The 23,862-nt window shown below is 48.3% G+C and overlaps 1 protein-coding gene and 1 long non-coding RNA gene across 3 annotated transcripts in view; one reads left to right on the forward strand and one right to left on the reverse strand.

Annotated features, from left to right (window-relative positions):
- COTL1 (coactosin like F-actin binding protein 1) overlaps nucleotides 1-10,002 on the reverse strand; it is a 53,449-nt gene extending 43,447 nt beyond the window's left edge. The window contains exons 1-2 of one of the 2 annotated variants that reach the window (XM_008974388.4): nucleotides 9,707-10,002; nucleotides 9,369-9,451 (exon numbers count right to left, since the gene is read on the reverse strand). In XM_008974388.4, coding sequence (XP_008972636.2) covers nucleotides 9,369-9,451; nucleotides 9,707-9,783 — 160 coding nt within the window. In that variant the 5' untranslated portion in view covers nucleotides 9,784-10,002. The remainder of the gene's footprint in view (nucleotides 1-9,368; nucleotides 9,452-9,706) is intronic. The other variant, XM_063597797.1, reaches the window with a different exon arrangement.
- Nucleotides 10,003-10,467: 465 nt separating this feature from the next.
- Nucleotides 10,468-16,691, forward strand: LOC134729319 (uncharacterized). Its single transcript, XR_010110314.1, has 3 exons — nucleotides 10,468-10,730; nucleotides 10,944-10,978; nucleotides 13,542-16,691. It is a non-coding gene; the product is annotated as an uncharacterized LOC134729319 (long non-coding RNA).
- The last annotated feature ends 7,171 nt before the right edge of the window (nucleotides 16,692-23,862 follow it).

A 23,862-nucleotide genomic window follows, 5' to 3' on the forward strand; every position in this document is an offset into this window, starting at 1 on the left:
CTGAATATTTTCAAGGGACAAAAACCCAATTCAACTAGTGTTTAGGGAATGCTTTTTTTGAACTTGAGACACTGTACTTACCAGGAAGATACGCATCTATCATCCTTCATCATTTTCTGTTTGTGGTGACACGGCCACAAACAGAAAAGAAAGCACAAACATCACCATGCAGTAGACTGAAAGAGCTACCACAAAGCCCACGCCCCTGTGGACACACAAAAAAGCTATACAGCGTGGCTCAGGGCCTCCCAGCAACAGATCTGTGGGCAAAGAAGGCAATGGGAGACTGGATAGTGCAGAAAATTACAAAGGTAATGTTTTCGCAGCCCTTCAGGGTACCACTTAAAAACAAAAACCCAGCCGGGCGGGGTGGCTCACGCCTGTAATTCCAACACTTTGAGAGGCCAAGGCAAGTGGATCACTTGAGCCCAGGAGTTCGAGACCAGCCTGGACAACATAGTGAAACCCTGTCTTTACAAAAGATACAAAAATGAGCCAGGCGTGGTAGCAGGTGCCTGTAGTCCCTGCTATTGGAGACGCTGAGGTAGGAGAATCGCCTGAGCTGGGAGGCAGAGGTTGCAGTGAGCCAAGATCGTGCCACTGCACTCCAGCCTGGGTGACAGGGCACGACCTTGTCTCAAAAATTAAATTAAATTAAAAACCCAACATTGTTTCTGGAGCAAAGTAGGAACCCAATAAAATGTTTGTCGCATGCATTAACGGACAGACTGTTCAGCACTTTATAACTGCCCAAAGCCCTGTCACAGATTTGGAGCTTCTTTTTGATGTCACATTCCCTTAGACCTTAGGAAAGAAAGCAATTTATCTCCTTCCCTTCTCGCCCAAATTTCTTAAACCCGTGTGTGTATGTGCAGCTAGGGAAAAAATATTCAGGTGCAAAACAGCACGATAAATAGACTGCCGACTCTCTGTGTGTTGTATTACCATATATGCAGAGGTCATGGACAGCAAGTGAATTTGACTCCTTAGCATTCCAGCTCCCTTCTTTTGGTAACTATACTCCAGTTTTCCATAGGAACCACCTCTCTGCCACTCTCAGTCTCTGTCATCCAGGTAGGGCTGATCCCACCTCCAAGAGGCATCCCCCAGGCCTGCACTAAGGCCAGTCAGTCTTCCTGGAGGCAAAGCAGGCCAGAAAATGGGGCTGTGAGACAGGAGAGTGCAGAGGCAAGGAAGGCCTCCTTCAATCCTTTCTTCAACATCTATGCCAAGTGGTTAGTCGGACTCTCCTGACATACCTCCTGTGATGGGGGCCTCACTTTCTCCTCTGGTAGCCCATTCTACCTTAAGGGTCTCTTCCTCTCCAGGTCAACCCAAAATCTATCTGATATGGTTTGGCTCTGGGTCCCCACCCAAATCTCACCTTGAATTGTAATAAGTGTCAAGGGCAGGACGGGGTGGAGATAATTGACTCAGGGGGGCAGTTTCCCCCATACTGTTCTGGTGATAGTGAGTTCTCACAAAACTGATGGTTTTATAAGCGGCTTCCCCCTTCACTTGGCTCTCAGTCTGTCTCCTGCTGCCACGTAAAGAAGGATGTGTTTGCTTCCCCTTTTGCCACGATTGTAAGTTTCCTGAGGCCTCCCCAGCCATGCAAAACTGTGAGCCAATTAAACCTCTTTTCTTTATAAATTACCCAGTCACGGGTATTTCTTCATAGCAGCGTGAGAAGAGACTAACACACTATCCCTGAATTCCTACTGCGTGGTCCCATTTACCACATAGGGTTGGTGTGGGGGTAGGAACACAAGAAGTCCACACTTTCCACATGACAGCCCCTCAAACATCTGAAGACAACATTCATGTCTCCCAAGGATCTCTCCTCTTGATCTCACAAGGTTAAATATGCCCAATTTCCTCAGTCAGTTCTCACATGAGAGGCTTTAAATTCCTTGTCCAGCCTGGATTCTCCTCTCCTCTGAGACTGTGTCCAGCTGCCTAACCTGGAGACTATGGCCAGGACTCTCTTAGATGGAAACTAAATCCAGAACCCACTCACACTGGCCTGAGAAAAAATATAATACTTGGCTCATGAAAGTGAACCGTCTAAAGAGAAAGCTTCAGGCATGGCTGGATCCCAGAGTTTTCTGGCACGTCACCTGTCTCCACTCCCACCACCAGGCTCTGTTCCTGAGTTCTCAGACAGGTACTCTCTATAAATGGTAGACATGCCCTGTGAGCTCCAAGCCCTCATTATTCTTATTTGTTTTAATCCCAGAGAAAGATAAAAAGACTCTTTACCAACAACTTTGTCCGAAGTCTCAGGGATGAATCTGATTGGCTAGATTTGAGTCACAAGGGCCCTTGAACCAATCAGTTAGCAGAAGAGTGGCTTGCTCTGATTGGACAGGTCTGGGTTATGTGCACTCTCACAGGAACTACATTGGTTGACCAGGATTATTATGAAATGGAAGGGAGAGGTTCCCCCAAAGGAGGGAATGCTGGACAGAAAAAAAAACATCAATCCCTACATCTCTCTCTGTGGTGTTTTGGGTTAAACACTACTGGCTGACCAGAGCCTCATGGGAATATCATCTCCACCAAGACCATCATCCAACAAATGTCACAGGGCACCTGCCTCCAACCAAGCTGATGCTGCCCTTCATGAAGAAGCCTTTTCTGGTAACCACCCCACATCTCAAATTTATTTCAACCTATTCATTGATATGTAACACCTTCCGAAGGTGCTACTTTAACAATAACCACATTGATTGAGCTTTACTCTGTGTCAGGCAGTACTCTACAAGCTTTATATGGAACATGCCAGTTTATCCTTACAGCAACCTACATGCAATCATTATCCCCACGTTTACAGACAAGAAAACAGAGACCCTGGGAGATCTGCCCAAGGTCACACAGCACAGCAAGGCTATCGTTCAAAGCAAGACGCCCCAGCCTCACCACTGATGCTCTTAACCAATCAGCTCTAAAATCTGCACCAACAGAAAACTGGACTCATTCCCAGATGCCTGGATTCCTTCTAAAATAAAACTGCTTGCAACACATAATTTGAGGTCCATGGATAGAGGATTGCTTTAACAATGTCACATTTGTATGAGAGAAACTACGTAGCCATTTTTAAACTGGTATTGCAGAAGAACAGGGGAAGATAGGGAAGAAACTTTGGAATTACAGTTATTGTGGGAGGTGGCTCTAAAATCTCTATGATCCCCTTTTGTAGTAGAATTACATACAGAAAACTATGTCAAGAATACCGATAAAAATGAGACCAGTGGTCTGTCCTGGGAGATGACAATAAAATGTCAGCTCCACGAGGACAGGCGCCTTTTCTGCTTCTATATTTATCCTCAGTGCCTACAGTCATGCCCCACAGAGTAGCAGTCCCATATGTCGAATGAATTAAATGAATAAACAGGAGAATGAAGGAATAAACACATGAAGGAACAAGTTCCTGAGTGTTTGCAAAACTATATCTGAACTATATCTACTTGGTATTCTCTTCTTTTGGTTTAGTCTTGCTTTATGAGTATGCCACAGAGAATATGTATTATCTGAATGGTGCAGAAACAAAATGTGATTTCACAGACAGCCCCAGCCACTGCCTCGCCACACATACATGATCTGTAAGCCCTTTCTGCTGTGGCCAGGTAGATCATACGACCGGTCTGGTAAATGGCCCCTTTCCCTCCACCTCTGCCAGCTGAGCCCTGATTGCTCCAGGCTCCCAGTGGCTCTGTCAGGTGAACCTGTGACCCTCCAGTCCAGCTCAGCACCCATTTCCTTCCCATCATCTCTCCCCCTTCCATCTTCTTCGTGCTCTTGAACGCTACTTCCACATCACTTAAATTCCAAAAACAAAAATGGCAATCGCAGTAATTGACATTTATGGAGTGCTCACTATGTCCCAAGCAGCATAAGGACTTGCTTCCTTAATCCTCCTAATGACCACACTGTAGCAGGTTACCAGATGGGTAACTCACCTGCTCCAGAGCACATGAATGGCAGGTATTTGAACCCAGGCAATCGGACAAAACCCAAACCTTGAACTACTGAGCTAAGCACCTCTCACCATGCTCCTTCATGCAGACCCGGGCCAAGGCTCTAATGCGTGTCCACATGGGGCCAAATGCCTATTGCATACCAGCCTTGGCCAGGTGCCTACTTTGTGCTGAGCGGGGACGTGTACTGAAAGCTTCCGAGTGGAAAGCATAATGCCTCCACGAGTGCTATCAGAGTAAAAATAATTATTTGAGGCCGGGCGCGGTGGCTCACGCCTGTAATCCCAGCATTTTGGGAGGCTGAGGCGGGTGGATCACTTGAGGTCAGGAGTTTGAGACCAGCCTGGCCAACATGGTGAAACCCCGTCTCTACTAAAAATACAAAAATTTGCCGTGTGTGGTGGCACATGCCTGTAGTCCCAGCTACTTGGGAGGCTGAGGCAGGAGAATCTCTTGACCCCGGGAGGCAGAGGTTGCACTCCAGCCTGGGCGACAGAGAAAAACTTTGTCTCAAAAAAAAGAAAAGCAGTGGTAGGGGTAGCCAACACACACCATGGCCTGTGCTCTCATTTTAGGTGCATTACTTCAGTGAACCCTCCCAGTCACCCTCAGAGGTAGGCATGTCAGGATCCCCATTTTACAGACCTAAAAACTGAGGCACAGAGGGAGGCACTTGCCCAAGGCCACACACACAATGAGTGAGAAGCAGAGCGGAGATGTCAATCTAGAATGTCTCTTTCTTTTTTTTTTTTTTTTTTTTGAGATAGAGTCTCACTCTGCTGCCCAGGCTGGAGTGCAACAGCGCGATCTCGGCTCATTGCAACCTCTGCCTCCTGGGTTCAAGTGATTCTCCCGCCTCAGTCTCCGAGTAGCTGGGATTATAGGCGCCAGCCACCATGCCTGGCTAATTTTTGTATTTTTAGTAGAGACAGGGTTTCACTATGTTGGCCAGGCTGGTCTTGAACTCCTGACCTCAAGTGATCCACCTGCCTTAGCCTCCCAAAGTGCTGGGATTACAGGCATGAGCCGCGGCGCCCGGACTAGAGTGTTTCTGATTCCAAAGTGTACTCAGGGTTGAAATGAAGAAGGAATCACACTAAGCTAGGTGGGTGGCTAAGTCCTAAATGAGTTGAGATGGGGAAGAGGAATACCGCATAGTAGAAACCTCCAAAATCAAAAGCACCAAGACGGGAAATGTTACAGTGTTGGGCTGCAGGTGTGTGAGGGAGGCTGTGTGGAGCTACTAGAGAGGAGATATGGGTGGGGACAAACCGACTAGAAAGCCAAGCAGACAGCATGAGTGTAATCCAATGGGGCAGAAGGGAGCCACAGAAGGTTAATGAGCAGAGGAGTGACTTGATTAGAAATGTACTGTAGAAAGAATTACCCCAGCAAGGGAGGACAGAGTGGATACCAGACAAGGAAGATTAAGGGCAAATAGACTGTTGCTATAAAGAGGAAAGCAGAGATGTTAAGGGGCAAATGGACACTTCTGTGAAAGTGGCATGCCATTCTTCCCTAGGAAGCCACCTCCTCAAGTCAGTCTCCTGGTTTGAGTGGGGCTGCCCCGCCCCCCACCCACTCCAGAGGTGGGCATGTGATCCAGGCCTGGCCACGCAGAGTCTCCACGATTGGTCTAGGGATGGGCACATGACCTCAGGGCCAAAGACAGTCCAGGGACCCCCAAAATCACTGGCAAAGAGGCTTGCTCCGTCTTTCCACCAAGATGGCTCTGCCCAGGGGCTAAACCTCCCCCCTCCCCGCAAGAATGGAGGTGAACGATGAAGACAGAGCTAGGAGGAGGAGAGGCTGTTTGGAGTTCGGGCAGTCTTTGCTGCTGCTAGAACTTCCCCTGGAGTTTCCAACCTAGAGGCCACAGTGGATTTTCTGCTTACGTTAATCTGCACTGGGCATTTCTCACCGCCCTCGCAAGGTCTCTGACCATCCCAGGCGAACTGAGCTATGGAGCAAGAAGCAAGAGCGGAGGTAGTGGAGGCGCAGGCAGCGAGGAAGGCCGGGAGCCAGGCAAGCTCGGGAAGAAGCAGCGCAGACCCAGAGCAGGCAGAAAGATTGGGAGGATGAGTGCGGGGGTGGGAGGGAACTGGCCTGGCAGCACAGACACCCCGTGGCCCTCTGGAAAACAGCTCTGAGGGAGGAAAGGCCAGGCCAGGAGGCTGGGAAGAGATGAGGAGGGGAGGCTGGGTGGAGAGATCCCATTCTGGAAAGCCGTGGGGGAGGAAGGGGAGAAGGGACAGTAGCCTGAGGTGGGAGGGCCAGGGAAGGGGTTGTTTCAGAGAGAATGCCTGAGTGCCAGAGCGGGGAGGGTTGGGAGAAGAGCAGGACCCCAGGAAGGCCCACACCCCGAGTTTATAAGGAAGAAACTGGGTGCTGTTTCTGGCCTTCCAAGTCTGCTGGCCACCTTGTGAGATGTTTGGAAGCAGGAAGCCCGAACCAGAGTGGAACCTTTCTTCTCAGGCCTGTCAGGATACCTGGCAGGGAACTGGGGCCACAAAAGAGCCCTCTCTGAGTCCCAAGTGGGCAACCATGTCATTTGCAACCTGCAAGCAATCCCACGAGAGGTGAGAATCTAAACAACCGGCCGGGCGCGGTGGCTCACGCCTGTAATCCCAGCTCTCAGGGAGGCTAAGAGGCGGGAGGATAGCTTGAGCCCAGGAGTTCGAGACCTGCCTGGGCAATATAGCGAGACCCCGTTCTCCAGAAAAAGGAAAAAAAAAAAAAAAAAAAAAAGACAGAGAATCTAAACAACTTCCTCAGAAGCCAAGAGCACCTGCCCCGAGCCAGCCTGCCTGGGTTCAATTCCCACCTCTGCCACTTTCTAGCTGGGTGAATGCAGGAAGCCTATTAACCTCTCTGGGCCTCAGTTTCCTCATCTGTAGAATAGGAATAACCTTAGTACCTGCCACACCAGGCTGTTCTGAGGTATGACCAAGATAAGGCACGTCGAGCGTGGTGACTACTATCCAGCCAGTGCCAGTGTTGAGTCCATTGTCCCTGGGTTATGAGGACATGACGACAGGAAGGAACAAGCTTTTCCGAGAGGAACAAGAGCAGACACGGCAACCATAATTCTCCTATGCATTTGTCCAACAGATGGCTGGGGAAAGAAAGCACTGCAGCTGAAGCTCCCATGGCCCATTCATGAGGATCCACACACAGCAGGGAAGCATTTTTAGCTTCCTCGCCAGACACGCGCCACTCCCCACTCCCGTCCCTGGGGGGCAGGGGGTGGGTCTGAGCAGAAAACCACAAGCCTGTGGGAGGAGGGAAGTGTTCTCCCACTACACCAGAGTGGGCTGAGGCCTGGGAGCATCTGCCAGGAGCCTCCTGATGGGATGGATGCTCTTTTCCTCATCCCCTTCTACTTGCTGGAGAGAACAGTAGCTTCAGAGGCAGAACATGGTTTGATGGGGGAAGGGAGGGATGGGTGACCAGCGGGAGGAAAGAAGCTGAATTTAGGGAGGGAAGCTGGTCTGTAAAGCATAGCCTCAGAGCCGGCAAAGCAGAAATACTGCTGAATCTCCTGGCTGTTCACGGACTGGAGGGGAGAAAGTTAAGAGTTTGCACTTATTCCACTTGCAAAAGCATTCAACTACAGAGGCGGAGGGACGGAGGCCTGGGTTCAAATCCTGCCCTGCCAACTCTCCACATCGTTGCAGTGCTTTATGCTGCGATTTTAGGCCAACTGTTTACAAAAGCAATGAATGAACGTCTACAGGCAGCGCTCAAGGAGTAATTTTAGTTGTGTGTGTGTGTGTGTGTGTGTGTGTGCACGCGGGTTCTTAGTATCACCCATCCTCTAGTAGTCACACCACAAATATCCTTTGAATTGAACTAAATGCAAAATATAATTTGATTATGGAAGCAGTTAAGGAAAGAAACACCCACATGATCCCTGGCACAATTTTGTACTTTTTATTTATTTCGCAAACAATCATGTAGCTTGTACAGGCACTGTTCTGAGCATTTTATACATACTGACTCACTTATCCTCGCAACAGCACTGTGAGAGTGCAGGTGAGGAAACCAAGACCCCCAGAGATTAAGGAACTCGTTCCAAACCACACAGCCAGGAAGCAGCCGTTCAGGGATTCGAACCCACACCGTCGGCCGGGCACAGTGGCTCACGCCTGTAATCCCAGCACTTTGAGAGGCCAAGGTGGGCAGATCACCTAAGGTCAGAAGTTAGAGACCAGCCTGGCCAAAATGGTGAAACCCTCACCTCTACTAAAATTACAAAAAATTAGCCAGGCGTGGTGGCGGGCGCCTGTAATCCCAGCTACTCAGGAGGCTGAGGCAGGAGAATCTCTTGAACCCGGGAGACGGAGGTTGCAGTTAGCTGAGATTGTACCACTGCACTCCAGCCTGGGCAAAAGAGGAAGATTCTGTCTCAAAAATAAATAAATAAGTAACCCACACCGTCTGGTTCAGGGTCCACGCCCTAACCTCCGGGCTGTGCTGCCTTTGTCCGAAAGCTTGCTTCCAACTAAAGACCAGAAATGGGAGGGAGTCGCATTCTCCAATCTCTTTAAAAGGTCCCATTACCAACATCACAGAGCCTCTGCCACTACTGAGGGGTTTATGGCGATGCCTGCCACGTGGTCTTTCTTTTCATGGTTCACACGCCACAGGGAAGTGCCTAAGGCACACATATCTTAAGTATACAGTCTGATGATTTTTCACGCGGGTACACACCTGCATAACCCCCTCCCAGATCAACAAATGTCTACAGAGACATTTTCAGCTCCCAGCAGTCCGGGTGGTGTGCCCCTCCCCATCAGTGGCTATCTAGCCCCAAAAGCTAATCTCGATTCTGACATTCACACCATAGATTAGTTTCGCCTTGTCTAGGATTTATAAATGGAATCATATGGTGTGTACTCTTTTGCATCTGATTCTACTCGTCAAATTAAAAATCACATAAAATCAGCACACGGGCAGACAATGATAGCGGGAGAAAGGAGGGCGCGGCTGAGTTTCTTTCCCTTCCAAGCAGCCCCCTAGCCTGTTCGTATTTGGGCTCAGTGACTGATCAAAGGGGACAGTGGGAAGAGCTGGACACTGGAGTTTGGAAACACAGGAGTTGACCTTGGAAAACCAGTGGACCGCAGGGGGCAAAAGAGCTGCCCCGCCTGGAGAAGGCATTGTAGGATGGCGGAGGCAGGTGGGTCACTTCTGTTGCTTCGGATGTCCAGAGGGGAGAAGGTTTTATGAGGCCTTAAAACGCTCACATCGGGTTCCTCCCACGCCATGCGCCAGGGGCACCCCATGTGGCCACCGGTTCCTCCCGGGTTCGCTCTGGCCGGGGATCCCCGGGTGCAGACAACCTCCCAACGACCGCGCATCCGCCCGGCAGGCGCGCCTCCCTACCTGTGCACTGCTGGATGAAGTGCTGGTACTCCGCTCCCTGCTCGCCGGGGACGATGGTGGAGCCGTCATATTTAAAAGTCACCCTTTGGGTTGGGAGAAGAAAAAAACACACACACACATCAGCGCTGGTGGCCGCGCGACGCGGCGCTTGCAGAGGACAATCTAACAGACGCGCTGGCCACGGAGAAGCCCGCGGGGGCCTGGCACGCCGTCCCGGAATAAGGCGAGGAAGACAGCGCGGGAGGCCCCGAATCCGTCCCGCCTGGAGGCCAGCTCGGCGCACGAGGCCCCGCGCGAGCCCGGGGAGCGGGGCGTGGAGAGGAATGAAAAGTTCCTACCAGATGACGGCCGAGCCGTCGTCGCGCACCAGGTTGTACGCCGCCCGGCAAGCCTCTTTGTCGATCTTGGTGGCCATCGCCGCGGAGCCGCAGCGGGACACTGTCCGGGGCGGCCGAGCGCGCCCCTGGCCGGCGGCGGGGATGGGAGCGCGGCGGGTACGCGCCGAGGGCGCACGGGCTGGCGGCGGTGGCGACGGCGACGCGGCGCCTGCGAGCTCCGAGCGCGGCGGCGGCTTCCACTGCGGACGGAGAGCGCGCGGGGACCCCAGGCCATGGCCCGCCCCGCCCCCCCGCGCCCATTGGCCGCCCAGGCCGCGGCCCGCCTCTTCATTGGCCGTCGGGCTGCGGGGGCGGAGCGTCTTGATTCTCTGGCGGCCAATCCCAGACCGGAAGGCTTGCGCAACTCCGCGGTGGGGGCTGCAGTAGGGGCTTTGCCGCCTCCCTCTCACTATCCCTCCTCCCTCCCGCTCTCTTCTCCCCCAACATCCCTCTTCTCTCTCCTTCTCCTTCTCACTTCCCCTCCTCCCCTCCCGATCCCTCCCTGGAAACTCCCACTACCCCAACCCCCTTTCCCACCCCGTCTTCCTCCTCTCCCTCCTCCTTCCTCTTCTTCCCCCACTCCTTGCTTCCCCCACTTCCCTGACCTCTTCCCCCTCCCTTCCCTCCCCCTCTTTCTCCCTTCCCCCTTTATTCTTCTTCCTCTCCTCCTCCCTCTTCTTGCCTATCCCAGCCCAAAACTTCTCCATCCTCCCTATTTCCTTCTCCCCAAGCTCTCTTCTTTCCTCCTCCTTGACCCCCTCCCCTGCTGCCCCCGGCTTCGCCTCCCTCGTCTCCACTTACCCTCCTGGCATCTCCTCCTATTCCCCCTCTCCCCCTTCCTCATTCTCCCCACCCCCCTGCCCCTGAGGCTGCAGGGCTGCAGAGCTCCACAGGGGACCCTCCACGTGGATGATGTAATGCGTCAAACCCAAGGAGACAGGCTGGCCACTGTCCCTACCCCAGCGTTTGGTTCCATGGATTCTAGGTGGGGAGGAACTGGAAAGAATGAAGCATTTTAAATAGGAGGGGGTAGAAAGTGGACTGCTTCCAAAACGCTGGTGGGCTCGCGTTTACTCTGGATTCTGGTCATTTGCATTCCTATCTTAACCTCTCCCTTTGGGCTCCTCTGAAAGCAAGAGCTGACTCATTCTGTCTTCCTCATTCCTTCACTGACTCATTCATTCATTCCCTCATCCAGCCATTCCACAGAGACCAGTTACAGACAGCGTCCAGGTAGGTAAAAAGGCAGGATCCTGAAGACTGGGCTCTTGAATTGCATCCAGTACTGCCACTTTCCAACTGGGGGCCATTGGAAAGCCTCAAAACCTCTTTTAAATGACTCCTCAAATGGGAAAAATAGTATAACTGACATCACTGCTTTGTTTTGAGTGTAATTGAAATGATACTTGGAACGAATATACTAGACATTCGATAAAATGTCATCATTGTTGGTTATTAAGTGATAAAAACAAATCCTAAATAGAATCCCAAAAGGTCAGGGACAATATCCAATTAATATTAGAATTCTCAACAAGCAAGAAAACAAAAACGAGAAATTGAATGAATCAATCAATCAGTCAATCAATGGGTAGTTGAATGGGTGGGTGGACAGGAACACAGTTTCAGAAGAGTAGAGGCAGATGCTGTTATAAATAAGACAAAAAGAAATTCACATTGCATACCCCACAAAGCAGTTCCTACCTAACTCCTTGACAAGGGTAATGGGACCATTGGCCATTAGAAAGAAGAAAAAAGGTGGATCCTTTGATCAGGGAAAATTCCAAAAGGATCAAAAATTTAAACACAAATAAAGGAAATCAGACCAGTCACAGTGGATCACGCCTGTAATCCCAGCATTTTGGGAGGCTGAAGTGGGAGGATCTCATAAGCTCAGGAGTTCGAGACCAGCCTGGATAACATGGCGAAAGCCCATCTCTACTAAAAATACAAAAATTAGCCAGGCGTGGTGGCAGACGACTGTAATCCCAGCTACTTGGGAGGCTGAGGCAGGAGAATCGCTTGAACACGGGGCGGGGGGTGGAGGTTGCAGTGAGCGGAGATCGCACCATTGCACTCGAGACTGAGCGATAAAGCGAGACTCTGTCTCAAAAAAAGGAAATCACAAAAGTGCCAGAAGAAAATATGGGGAGCTTCCTTCTAACCATAAACCATGTTACCCAAATCCAAATCCAAAAGCCGTTGAAAAGATGAATACATTCAAACACATAAAAAGTGATCCAGGAAAAAAAAAAAAACCATACCATACCACCTCATGCAAAGTGTAAACATAAAAAGACAAAGCAGTAAAAAGTGTTTGCAACTCTAGTAAAGAATTAGTCTTGCTAAAATATAGAGAAGTCAAACTTAAAAAAAAGAAAATGAAAAGAACAATGGGCACAGAATATGACCAGACAGATTAAATGATCTTAAACATGCAAAAAGATGCTCAACCTCAACTCCTAGTAAGAGAAATGCAAATTAAAGCAAAATTGAGATACCTTTAAAAAATAAATAAATAAACCAGCAGTTTGGCAAAAATAAAAAACTTTGACAAGCCTACTTTGCTGGGGAGGCTGTGAAGGCCCAGGCCCTCTTGTACATTGCTGGTGGGAGTGTGAATTGACACAAGCCCCATGGAGCCGCTGTAGAGGCCAGTTGGCAATGTCTAGCAAATTTACAAGTCTGTGTGCCCTTGATCAATCCATTTACCCTATAGGGTCAGTGGTGCCCAGCCCTGGCTGGACATGGGAATCACCAGGGTCCCCTGATCCCACACCCAGACATTCTGATATAATTGGTCTGAGATAAGCCCTGGGTATGGAGATTTTTTTTTTTTTTTTTTTTTTTTGAGAAGGAATCTCACTCTGTTGCCCAGACTGGAGTGCAATGGCGTGATCTCGGCTTACTGCAACCTCTGCATCCCGAGTAGCTGGGGTTACAGGTGCGTACCACCACGCCTGGCTAATGTTTGTATTTTTAGTAGAGATGGGGTTGGCAGGCTGGTCTTGAACTCCTGACCTCGTGTTCTGCCCGCCTCGGCCTCCCAAAGTGCTGAGATTACAGGCGTGAGACACCGCACTCGGCCTTTTTTTTTTTTTTTTTTTTTTTTTAAGGCAGGGTCTTGCCTGCCTCAAAAAACTCTGTCACCCAGGCTGGAGTACAGTGGTGCAATCTCAGCACACTGCAGCCTTGACCTCCCAGGCTCAAGCGATCCTCCCACCTCAGCCACTCAAGTAGCTGAGACTACAGGCACGTGCCACCACGCCTGGCTAATTTTTGTATTTTTTTGTAGAGACAGGTTTTTGCCATGTTGCCCAGGCTGGTCTGGAACTCCTGAGCTCAAGTGATCTGCCCGCCTTGGCCTTCCAAAGTGCTGGGATTAGAGGTGTGTGCCACCCGTATGGGGATTTTTGTAAAGCCCCCTGAGTGATGCTTACGTTCGGCTGGGGCTGAAAGTCACTGCTATAGATAATAGATACACTTGTATGTGTGCAAAATATATCCAGGGTTATTCATTGAGCTTTACTTTTAAGGCAGAAAGTGAGGGCTAACCTGAGTCCCCATCAGTGAGGGGCTAGATGAATAGGTAATAACGCTGGTGAACCATGCACGACTATGAAGCTGTAAAAGAAAGAAAGGATGAGGACCCTCTCTAGATGCTGGTATGGAACATTCTACAAGATAGATCATGAATACGCAAAGCTAGCTACTGAATAGTGTGTTCAGAACAACACTACCTTTTGGGTAAAATGGGGTGGGTGTTAATATTGTATTTGTTTTGTTTTGTTTTTTTCAGAGGGAGTCTCGCTCTGTCACTCAAGCTGGAGTGCAGTGGCGCGATCTCGGCTCACTGCAATCTCTGCCTCCCGGGTTCAAGTGATTCTCCTGCTTCAGCCTCCTGAGTAACTGGGACTACAGTGCACGTCACCACGCCCGGCTAATTTTTGTATTTTTAATAGAGACAGGGTTTCACCACGTTGGTCAGGCTGGTGTCGAACTCCTCACCTCAAGTGATCCACCCGCCTTGGCCTCTCAAAGTGCTGGGATTACAGGCGTGAGCCACCACGCCCAGCCTGCGTTTGTTTATATTGGCATTGAAACTTCTGGTACAGAACACAAGAGAAAACTAACAGTACCTGTGGTGGAGGGGAAGCAGAAAGTCAGGCAAAAAGGGTTAGGGATTGGGGTAGGGGGGTGGTGGGTGTTACTATATACCTTCTTATTTTAGTTTAGTTCTCGATCACGTGAATGTATTATCTGTTCAGAATGCTAAACTACCACCCAGAAACGTGGCTGCCATACTGAATTCCATCCTCAGTCTCCACGGTTCAGCGTTCCTGGAGGAATCCTATGAATGTGTTGGGAACTGGGAAGCCCCACTTCAGTCCTCCTTTCATTGCTGTTCTCTTTCTAGTCATTGTTGCGATCGCCCTCTACCGGACCGAAAGTGTAAGGGATTGGTTTGAAAGAGAACCCCGATTTTGAGCACCTTGCTGTCCATTTGCCCAGCTAAAGGAGAAAAATAAACCTCATATCAGAAATAAATATTCTGTGTAAATATTTGTTTAAATTGCAATCCACGTGATATAAAACAATCTAATTCAATTCATGTTTCTTTAAGAGAAATCAAAGTATCTGACACTTAACTATGTGCTATGCACTGTGTTAAGAACTGGGGAAGTAGGCCAGGTGCAGTAATCCCAACAATTGGGGAGGCCGAAGCAGAAGGGTTGCTTCAGCCCAAAAGTTGGAGACCAGGCTGGTCAACATGGCAAAACCCTGTCTCTAAATAAAAATAAAAATAAAAATAAAAGCTAGTCAGGAATGGTGGCAGGTGCCTGTAATCCCAACTCGTGAGAGGCTGAGGTGGGAAAATTGCTTGAACCAAAAAAGATCAAGGCTTCAGTGAGCTATGATCAGGCCACTGCACTCCAGCTTGGGCGACAGAGCAAGACACTGTCTCAAAAAAAAAAAAAAAGGAATTGGGAAGTGCTATAAATTAATCCATCCATTCATTCATTCTTTCCTGGCACTGAGCCTATTTCGTGTCCAAGGTGGGGTCACAAACTTACTTGCCTGTAGGGGGCAGGCATGGAATGTAAATGAACCAAGCACAGACCATGTAAGAAAATTTGTTCTGGAAAAGGTGATCCTCTCTGTTCTGTCTTCCTCCAGGTGAAAGTTTCATGTTCAGAGCAGCTTCCTCATCCAAAGAGGGTCACTGGTTCTCAGCTCTGCCATAGTTGCTATGCACAATGCCAAGCTTCTGGTTGTTTCAGCAAAGCAAAAAATCTAGATGTCTCTGTGAAATCTCTTATTCCTGCATTTTGTTGATAAAAATGCACACAAGAGCTATCTGTGTGCAAATGTGAACTAGACTAATATCTCCCAGTCCTCTCAGGGCTTAAAGTCTATTATGGGTGACAAGCATTGACTTCACTGTGGACACTGTTGGTTGTCAGCAACAGAAAACTCAATTCAAACGGGCTTGAACAATGGGAAAAAAAAAAGTAAAGACCTGCTGACAAGAGTCCAGATGAAGGTGGAATTCAGGGATGGTTTAGTCCTGGCTCTGTAGCTCTGCATGTCTCTACTTTGCCCTCCTTTGTGTATCAGTTTCATCTTCAAGCAAATTCTACCCCTCTGCCTGGCACACCCCATCCCAAAATCTGAATGGCTAACTTCTCATTCTGACCTCAAATGTTACCCCCTCCCTCAGAGGGGCTTTCCCCAGCGTCCCAAAGTTAAAAAGTCCCCCTCTGTAACCCTCCTCCAGCCACTATCACATAACCATTTTTTGTTTTCCGTAGTACTCACTAATCACTATCTGAAATTACCTTTTTCATTTATCCCTTTACTCGATTGTTGTCTATCCACTCCTAGAACATCAGGTCTATGAGGGCAGGAATAACGTTCATCTTGCTCATCATTGAATGCCAGTTCCCAGCACAGCACCAGTCCCAGACAGACACACAACTTGTTGTTGAATGGAAGGATGCAGAGCGACAGGGAGTGCAGAGCCAAGGAAGGTGGTATGGACAAAAGCACAGGCATAGAAATCAATGGAATAGAACTGAGAGTCCAGAAATACACTCTTACATTTATGGCCAATTTTTTTTTTTTTTTTTTATAGAAAGTCTCACTCTTTCTCCCAGGCTGGAGTGAAGCAGTGCAATCTCGGCTCACTGCAGCCTCCTCCCCTTGGGTTCAAGCAATTCTCATGCCTCTGCCTCCTGAGTAGCCGCCACTATGTCCCGCTAATTTTTGTATTTTTAGTAGAGATGGGGTTTCACCATGTTGGCCAGGCTGGTCTCAAGCTCCTGACCTCTGGTGATCCACCCATCTTGGCCTGCCAAAGTGCTGGGATTATAAGCATGAGCCACCGTGCCCGGCCGGGTCAATTGATTTTTGACAAGGGTACCAAGACAGTTCAATGGAAAAAGAACAGTCTTTCAATAAACAGTGATGAGACAACTTCATAGCACATGCAAAAGAATGGAGTTGGACCCTTATCTCACACCATATACAAAAATTAACTCAAAGTGGATCACAGATGTAAACATAAGAGTTACCCTTAGATGAAAATATAGGCATAAATCTTTGTCATATTAGATTAAGCAAAGATTTCTTAGCTGTGGCACAAAAAGCAGGAGTGATTTAAAAAAAACTGGATAAATTGGACTTCATCAAAACTAAATTGTTTTTCTTTTTTCTTTTTTTTTTTTTTTTGAGATGGAGTTTTTTGCTCTTGTCACCCAGGCTAGAGTGCAATGGCTTGCTCTCGGCTTACTGCAACTTCTGCCTCCCAGGTTCAAGAGATTCTCCCACCTCAGCCTCCCGAGTAGCTGGGATTACAGGCGCGTGCCACCACGCCCAGCTAAGTTTTTGTATTTTTAGTAGAGACGGCGTTTCACCATGTTGGTCAGGCTGGTCTTGAACTCCTGACCTCAGGTGATCCACACACCTCGGCCTCCCAAAGTCCTGGGATTACAGACATGAGCCACTGCGCCCAGCCAAAACAAAAACTTTTTGTGATTCAAAGGGCACCATTAAGAAAGTGAAAAGACAATACACAGAAAAGAAGAAAGTATGGGCAAAATCATATCTGATAAGGGCCTAGTATCCAGAATATTAAAAACAAAAACCTTTTACAACTCAACAATAAAAAGGCAAGTAGCCCAATTTAAAAATAGACAAAGAATTTGAAGAGAGATTTCTCCAAAGAAGTTTTACAAATGGCCACTAAGCACATGGAAAGATGTTCAGTGTCATTGGTCACTGGGGAAATGCAAATCAAAAGCACAAGGAGGCCGAGAGCAGTGGCTCACGCCTGTAATCCCAGCACTTTGGGAGGCCGAGGCGGGTGGATCACTTGAGGTCAGGAGTTCCAGACCAGCATGACCAACAAAGAGAAACCTCGTCTCTACTAAAATAAAAAAAATTAGCCAGGTGTGGTGGTGGGTGCCTGTAATCCCAGCTACTTGGGAGGCTGAGGCAGGAGAATCACTGGAACCCAGAAGGCAGACGTTGTAGTGAGCCACTGCACTCCAGCCTGGGCAGCAGAGCAAGACTCCATCTCAAAAAAAATGCACAAGAGATACCACTTCACACCAGAAGACAGACAGACAATAACCAGTATTGGTGAGGATGTGAAGACGCTGGAACTCTCACACAGTGCTTTTGGAAATGGAAAATGGTGCAACTGCTTTGGAAAACAATTTGCCAGTTTCTCAAAATGTGAAACATAGAGTTATTATGTGGCCCAAGAATTCCACTCCCAGGAATATACCCAAGAGAAAGGAAAACATATGTCCGCATGAAAGCTTGTATGTGCATGTTCATAGCAGCATTCTTCATAATGGCCAGAAAGTGGAAACCTAAATATCTGTCAGCTGATGAATGTATAGACAAAAGTGGTTTATCTGTATAATAGGATATTATTCAGCCATACAAAGGAGTTAAGTATTGATTCATTCTACGACATGTACGAACCTCAAAAACATTATGCTAAGTCAAAGAAGCCAGTCACGAAAGACCACACATCGTATGATTCCATTTATATGAAAAGTCCAGAATAAGCAAATCTATAGAGACAGAATGCCGATTGGTGGCTGCAGGGGCAGGGGGAGGAAGAATGGGGAGTGGCTGCTAGTGAGTGTGGGGTTTCCTTCAGGGGTTGACGAAAATGTTTTCAAATTCAATAGTGATGATGGCTGCACAACTTTGTGAATTTGGTTGCACTAAAAATCACTGAATTGTACACTTAAAAGTCATATATATATATAAAAGTCATATATATATGCATACATACATACATATATATATATATTTGAGAGAGAGTGCAGTGGCGTGATCTCAGCTCACTACAGTCTCCGATCCTGGGCTCAAGCGATTCTACTGCCTTCCAAGTAGTTGGGATTACAGGTGTGCAACACCACACCCAGTTAATTTTTGTATTTTTATTATTTATGTTTTATTATTTATTTATTTATTGAGACAGAGTCTCACTCTGTCGCCCAGCTGGAGTACAGTGGCGCCATCTTGGCTCACTGAAACCTCCACCTCCCTGGTTCAAGCAATTCTCCCGCCTCACCTTCCCTAGTGGCTGGGATTACAGGTGCACACCACCACGCCCGGGTAATTTTTGTATTTTTAGTAGAGACGGAGTTTCGCCATCTTGGCCAGGCTGGTCACGAACTCCCGACCTCTGGTGATTCGCCTGCCTTGGCCTCCCAAGGTCCTGGGATTATAGGTGTAAGCCACCAGGCCCAGCCAATTTTTGTGTTTTTAGTAGAAACTGGGTTTTGCCATGTTGGCCAGGCTAGTCTCAAACTCCTGACCTCAAGTGATCCACCCGCCTCAGCCTCCCAAAATGTTGGGATTACAGGGGTGAGCCACGATGCCTGGCCAAAGTCTTATATATTTTTTAAGCTCAGCAAAATACTAGCCCCAAAATTATATTTTTGAACTAAAAAAAAAAATCACAGAAAGCTCCAGGTTTTGGGCTGAGCATCCAGGTGGGAGGTTGATGGGGTGGCAGTGCTGCATCATGCTTGGGGTCGCTGCATTTGAGCTGCTGGTAGGACATGGCAGTGGAGACGTCCAGCAGCCAGACGGGTCTGAGACTCAGGACAGAGCCTGGCTTGGAGATATGGTTCTGGGAGCCACAGGGCTCTCGGTGGTGATTAGGCCACGAGGGTGTGTGAGTTGGCCCATGGAGGATGCTTAGGTGGAAGAAGAAGGTCTGGGGCAGAGCTTCAGGAAACACCAGCATTTATGGGGAAAGGAGCCTGCAAAGAAGACAGGATTGTCCAGAGGGGGAGGAAGACTTGTTTTCTTTTTTTTTTTTAAACAGATTCTCACTCTGTTTTTTTTTTGAAACAGATTCTCACTCTGCCACCCAGGTGCAGTGGCTCACACCTGTAATCTCAGCATTTTGGGAGGCTGAGGCGGGTGGATCAATTGAAGTCAGGAGTTCGAGACCAGCCTGACCAACATGGTAAAACCCTGTCTCTACTAAAAATACAAAAATTAGCCAGGCGTGGTGGCACACATCTGTAATCTCAGCTACTTGGGAGGCTGAGGCGGGAGAATCGCTTGAACCCAGGAGGCAGAGGTTGCAGTGAGTTAAGATCACGCCATTGCACTCCAGCCTGGGCAACAAAAGCAAACCTCCATCTAAGAAAAAATTGTATAATTATAACATATATTAGTAATAGTAACCATGTTCCATATCATGTATGTTATATAGTAACCACATTATGTAAAACTAATAATGGAACTGTCTTCCTGGCTGAGCACAGCAGCTCGCGCCTGTCATCCCAGCACTTTGGGAGGCCAAGGCATGCAGATTATGAGGTCAGGAGTTCGAGACCAGTCTGGCCAACATAGTGAAACCCCATCTCTACTAAAAATAAAAACAATTAGCCGGATGCAGTGGTGTGCACCTGTAATCCCAGCTACTCAGGAGGCTGAGGCAGGAGAATCGCATGAACCCGGGAGGTGGAGGTTGTAGTGAGCTGAGATCGCACCATTGCACTCCAGCCCCAGGCAACAGTGCGAGACTCTGTCTCAAAAAAAAAAAAAACAAAGAAATGTCTTCCTATATATTGTGCGCTATGTGCCAGGCTGCATGCTAAGTGCCTGATGGCTATGTTCCCAGAGAATTCTCACATCAACCCGAGGAGATGCTGCAACTGATCCCCCAACACAGATGAAGGAACCCAGGCCTCAAGACAGGAAGGCACCTCCTCATGTCTGAACATTTTTGAACCCAGGGTCTTGGCCTCTACACCAAGAAGTAGCGTTTGGGGACCTTGACATTGAACCAGGGTGGCTCACTACATGTGCCCTGAAGCAACTGAAAAATCTGTGCCGGCTTTTTAAGAACCTGGTTTTTGCATGGACTTTATTTCTTTCATTGCAAAAACCTCACAGACTCTTTAAGGTCAGCGTCCTGGTTTCCACTTTTTCTTTCGGGCTACCAATTAAAAAAAAAAAAAAAAAAAAAAAAAAAAAAAAAAAAAAAAAAACACCTGTGCTGTAATTGGAGCCCGGGAATAAAACATAACCCTGAAACTTGCTTTTCTCAGCAAGGTAGTTGTCATTCTGAAGCAGGTGTCTTACACGAAATGGCTATTTATAGAAAATGATATTTATGCAATCTGTGCTGATCTCACTGTCAAATCTCTGAAAACGGGCTCGCAGGAACATTGGAAGATGCAGATGTGGAGCCCCTGAATGAGGGAGTGTCAAACGGCACTCTTGAGTGGTCCTCCCCAGGCACCACGACCTGGGGCTTCAGCCTCCAGTGAGGAAGGGCAGGGAGGGGTCACAGGTAGCCCAGGTCGCTTTGCCAGGAAGTGTGCTCCAATGGTTAGGGGCTAGGGCAGCTGCCCACCCAAACCCTGGCTCTGCCATACCCCTGAGCTCCAGTTTTCTCTTCTGTGAATGGAGCATCTCTCACGGAGGGTTTTTATTTTTTGAGGATCACAGTAAAAAATTCATGTAAACATACGTAATGATAGCAGGTGTTTTAAGCGCTAGCTTCCCAAACCTGTATAACTGTATGCAACTTCCCAAACCTGTATATCTGTATGCAACTTCCCAAACCTGTATATCTGTATTCAACTACATTACCAAAAGTAGCACACCGTGCTAGACTTCACCCTGGAAAACAGAAACTATCAAGTATATAAAAGTAGGAGGCCGGGCGCAGTGGCTCACGCCTGTAATCCCAACACTCTGGGAGGCCGAGGCAGGCAGATCACTTGAGGTCAGGAGTTCAAGACCAGCCTGGTCAACATGGTGAAACCCCCATCTCTACTAAAAATACAAAAATTAGCCAGGCATGATGGCAAGCACCTGTAATTCCAGCTACTCGGGAGGCTGATGCAGGAGAATCATTTGAACCTGGGAGACGGAGGTTGCAGCGAGCCTAGATTGCACCACTGCACTCCAGCCTGGGCAATAGAGCAAGAGTCTGTCTCAAAAAACAAACAAACAAAACTAGGAAAAAATGAATGCAAGGTATTGGCATTGGCTACATCAGGGACGAGCAAGCTGAAAAGCTGAGCAGGTTGGTGAAGACCCCCAAGACTGGCCACAGCACAGAGATTAGCAAATGACCCTGAGTCAGAAGAACAGGGGAAGGAGGGGGAACCCTGGAGACCAGGACCTAGCGTCACCCAGGGATTGCTGGAGTGCAGAGCTGTGGCTGCTGGAGATTTGCTCCAGAGAGAGGTTGAAATACCCCCGCCTTTTCTTCCCTCCTGCCCTCCAGCCGGGAGCCACTTACCAGGGACTTAGGAACACAGCCGGAGAGGCTGACGCCTCCCCACCCCTCCACCTCCCCACCGCAGACCCCAGCATCCCAGCAATTCCCAGCAGAGCAGGCTGGGCAAGGGGGAGGAGCAGGTCTAACAAGCCCTAGAGTGGGACTCACACCCCAAACAAGGGTGCTGTACCGTCAGCTGCTGGACCACACTTTGCGGCAAGAGAGAGCTCCTCAGGAACGGGAGACAGTTCTGAGGTCTCAGGGCCTCAGGAAGCCTCTCCTCTGCACGATAAACCCACGCCCGTAGCTTCTCCTCCCCTCCTAAGCCCGCTCTGTGTCAGCTAAGTCCCCGCTTAAGCACATCAGAACACAATTCCCAAAGTGTGGTCCATGAGACCTGAGAGCCGTCTCCCCATTCCTGAGGCGCTCTCTCTTGCCGCAGATGGTCATCTTCCTGCATGAACCTCTGGAGAGCAGAACAAAACCAGTTACAGAGAGACAGTGTTGGGGTCAACATAAAGAAGATCTTTCCAAATGAGACCAAATACACTCCTCTGTGAGGTAGTGAGTTCCCGGTGAGAGCAAAGGGCTCTGAGAATTTTATTTATTTATTTATTTATTTATTTATTTATTTATTTTTACTTCTAATAGTACTTTGCTTTTTTTTTCTTTTTTTTTTTTTTTTGAGACTGCGTCTCACTCTGTCACCCAGGCTGGAGTGCAATGGTGTAATCGGCTCACTGCAACCTCCACCTCCTGGGTTCAAGGGATTCTCCTACCTCAGTCTCCCAAGTAGCTGGGACTACAGACGTGTGCCACCACGCCCGGCTAATTTTTGTATTTTTAGTAGAGATGGGGTGTCACCATGTTGGCCAGGCTGGTCTGAAACTCCTGACCTGAAGTGATCCGCCCGCCTTGGCCTCCTAAAGTGCTGCGATTACAGGATGAGCCACTGCGCCCAGCCTCTAATAGTACTTTGGAGAGAATTTTTTTTTAAAACAGGGTCTCACTGTGTTGCCCAGGCTGAAGTGCAGTGGCGTCATCATGGCTCACAGCAGCCTCGAACTCCGGGGCTCAGGTGATCTTCCCACCTCGGCCTTCCAGGCGTGCACCACCACACCCAGCTAATTGTTTGTATTCTTTGTAGGGACAAAGTTTCACCATGTTGCCTAGGCTGGCCTCGAACTCCCAGGCTCGAGCAATCCACCCACCTTGGCCTCCCGGAATGCTGGGATTACAGGTGTGAGCCACGGCACCCAGCCAGGAGTCAATTCTTGACCTAGTGGCTGTGGCCATTCTGAACTGGTTTCTCCTTTTGCTCGATCAAAGAAGTTACGGTGACACAGAGGATCTTGTATCATTCATTGAGTTTTTACACTTGCTTTGTTAAAACTATCTGTTCTATTTCCCACTACCAGGCTGTAAGTTTCCCGCAGACAGACTTGTTTATCTGTGTGACTTTAGGCAAAAAAAAAAAAAAAAAAGCAAGAGAGAAAGAAAATCTGAGGTTTTGGTTTTACCAAAACCACACAAATGTACCACAGAAGTCCTTTAAACAGTAATTTTTCCTAGAACAATAAAAATATAATTTTAGGTTCATACGTGTTTGTTTCTGAAACACTTACTACATGCTGGAAAGGAGAAAATATTACACTGGGGAGGCCCACAGAGAGGAAGAAATTAATGTGAACAACGTGCAAATAAAAGGCCACAATTATCTGCAGCATTTGCTAAAGTGAGCATGCCTTTGGCTTTAAAGTAAGCCTGCGCTTGACTGTAAGCCTATAACAGCGGCATGCAGCAGGTAAAGAAGTATTGTTTAAGTTAATTAACACAGAATACCCCATTTAATTCAGTAAATATAATAAATTAATGATCTTTAGTTCGATATTTGGCCATGTAATAGGTAGAGAAAATAGCAGAGAAAAGAGAGAAAGAAATTGAAAGAATAGGAGCAAAGACAAGACAGACCTTCAGAAAGATGTGGGGCCAGGCACAGTGGCTCACACCTGTAATCCCAGCCCTATGGAAGGCCAAGAAAGGCAGACCGCTTGAATTCAGGAGCTCGAGACCATCGTGGTCAACATGGTGAAATCCCATCTCTACAAAAAATACAAAAATTAGCCAGGTGTGGTGGTGTCCGCCTGTAGTCCCAGCTACTTAGGGGTCTAAGGTGGAAGGATTGCTTGAACCCCAGAGGTGGAGGTTGCAGTGAGCCGAGATTGCACCACTGCACTCCAGTCTGGGTGACAAAGTGAGACCCTGTCTCAAAACAAAACAAAACAAAACAAAACATAAAGATGTGGAAGCCTTTTTGTCCTGTGAAATCAGGACTTTGGTC

This window comes from Pan paniscus, chromosome 18 (assembly GCF_029289425.2).
Source record: "Pan paniscus chromosome 18, NHGRI_mPanPan1-v2.0_pri, whole genome shotgun sequence".
In the NCBI taxonomy this organism is placed as follows: Eukaryota; Metazoa; Chordata; class Mammalia; order Primates; family Hominidae; genus Pan; species Pan paniscus.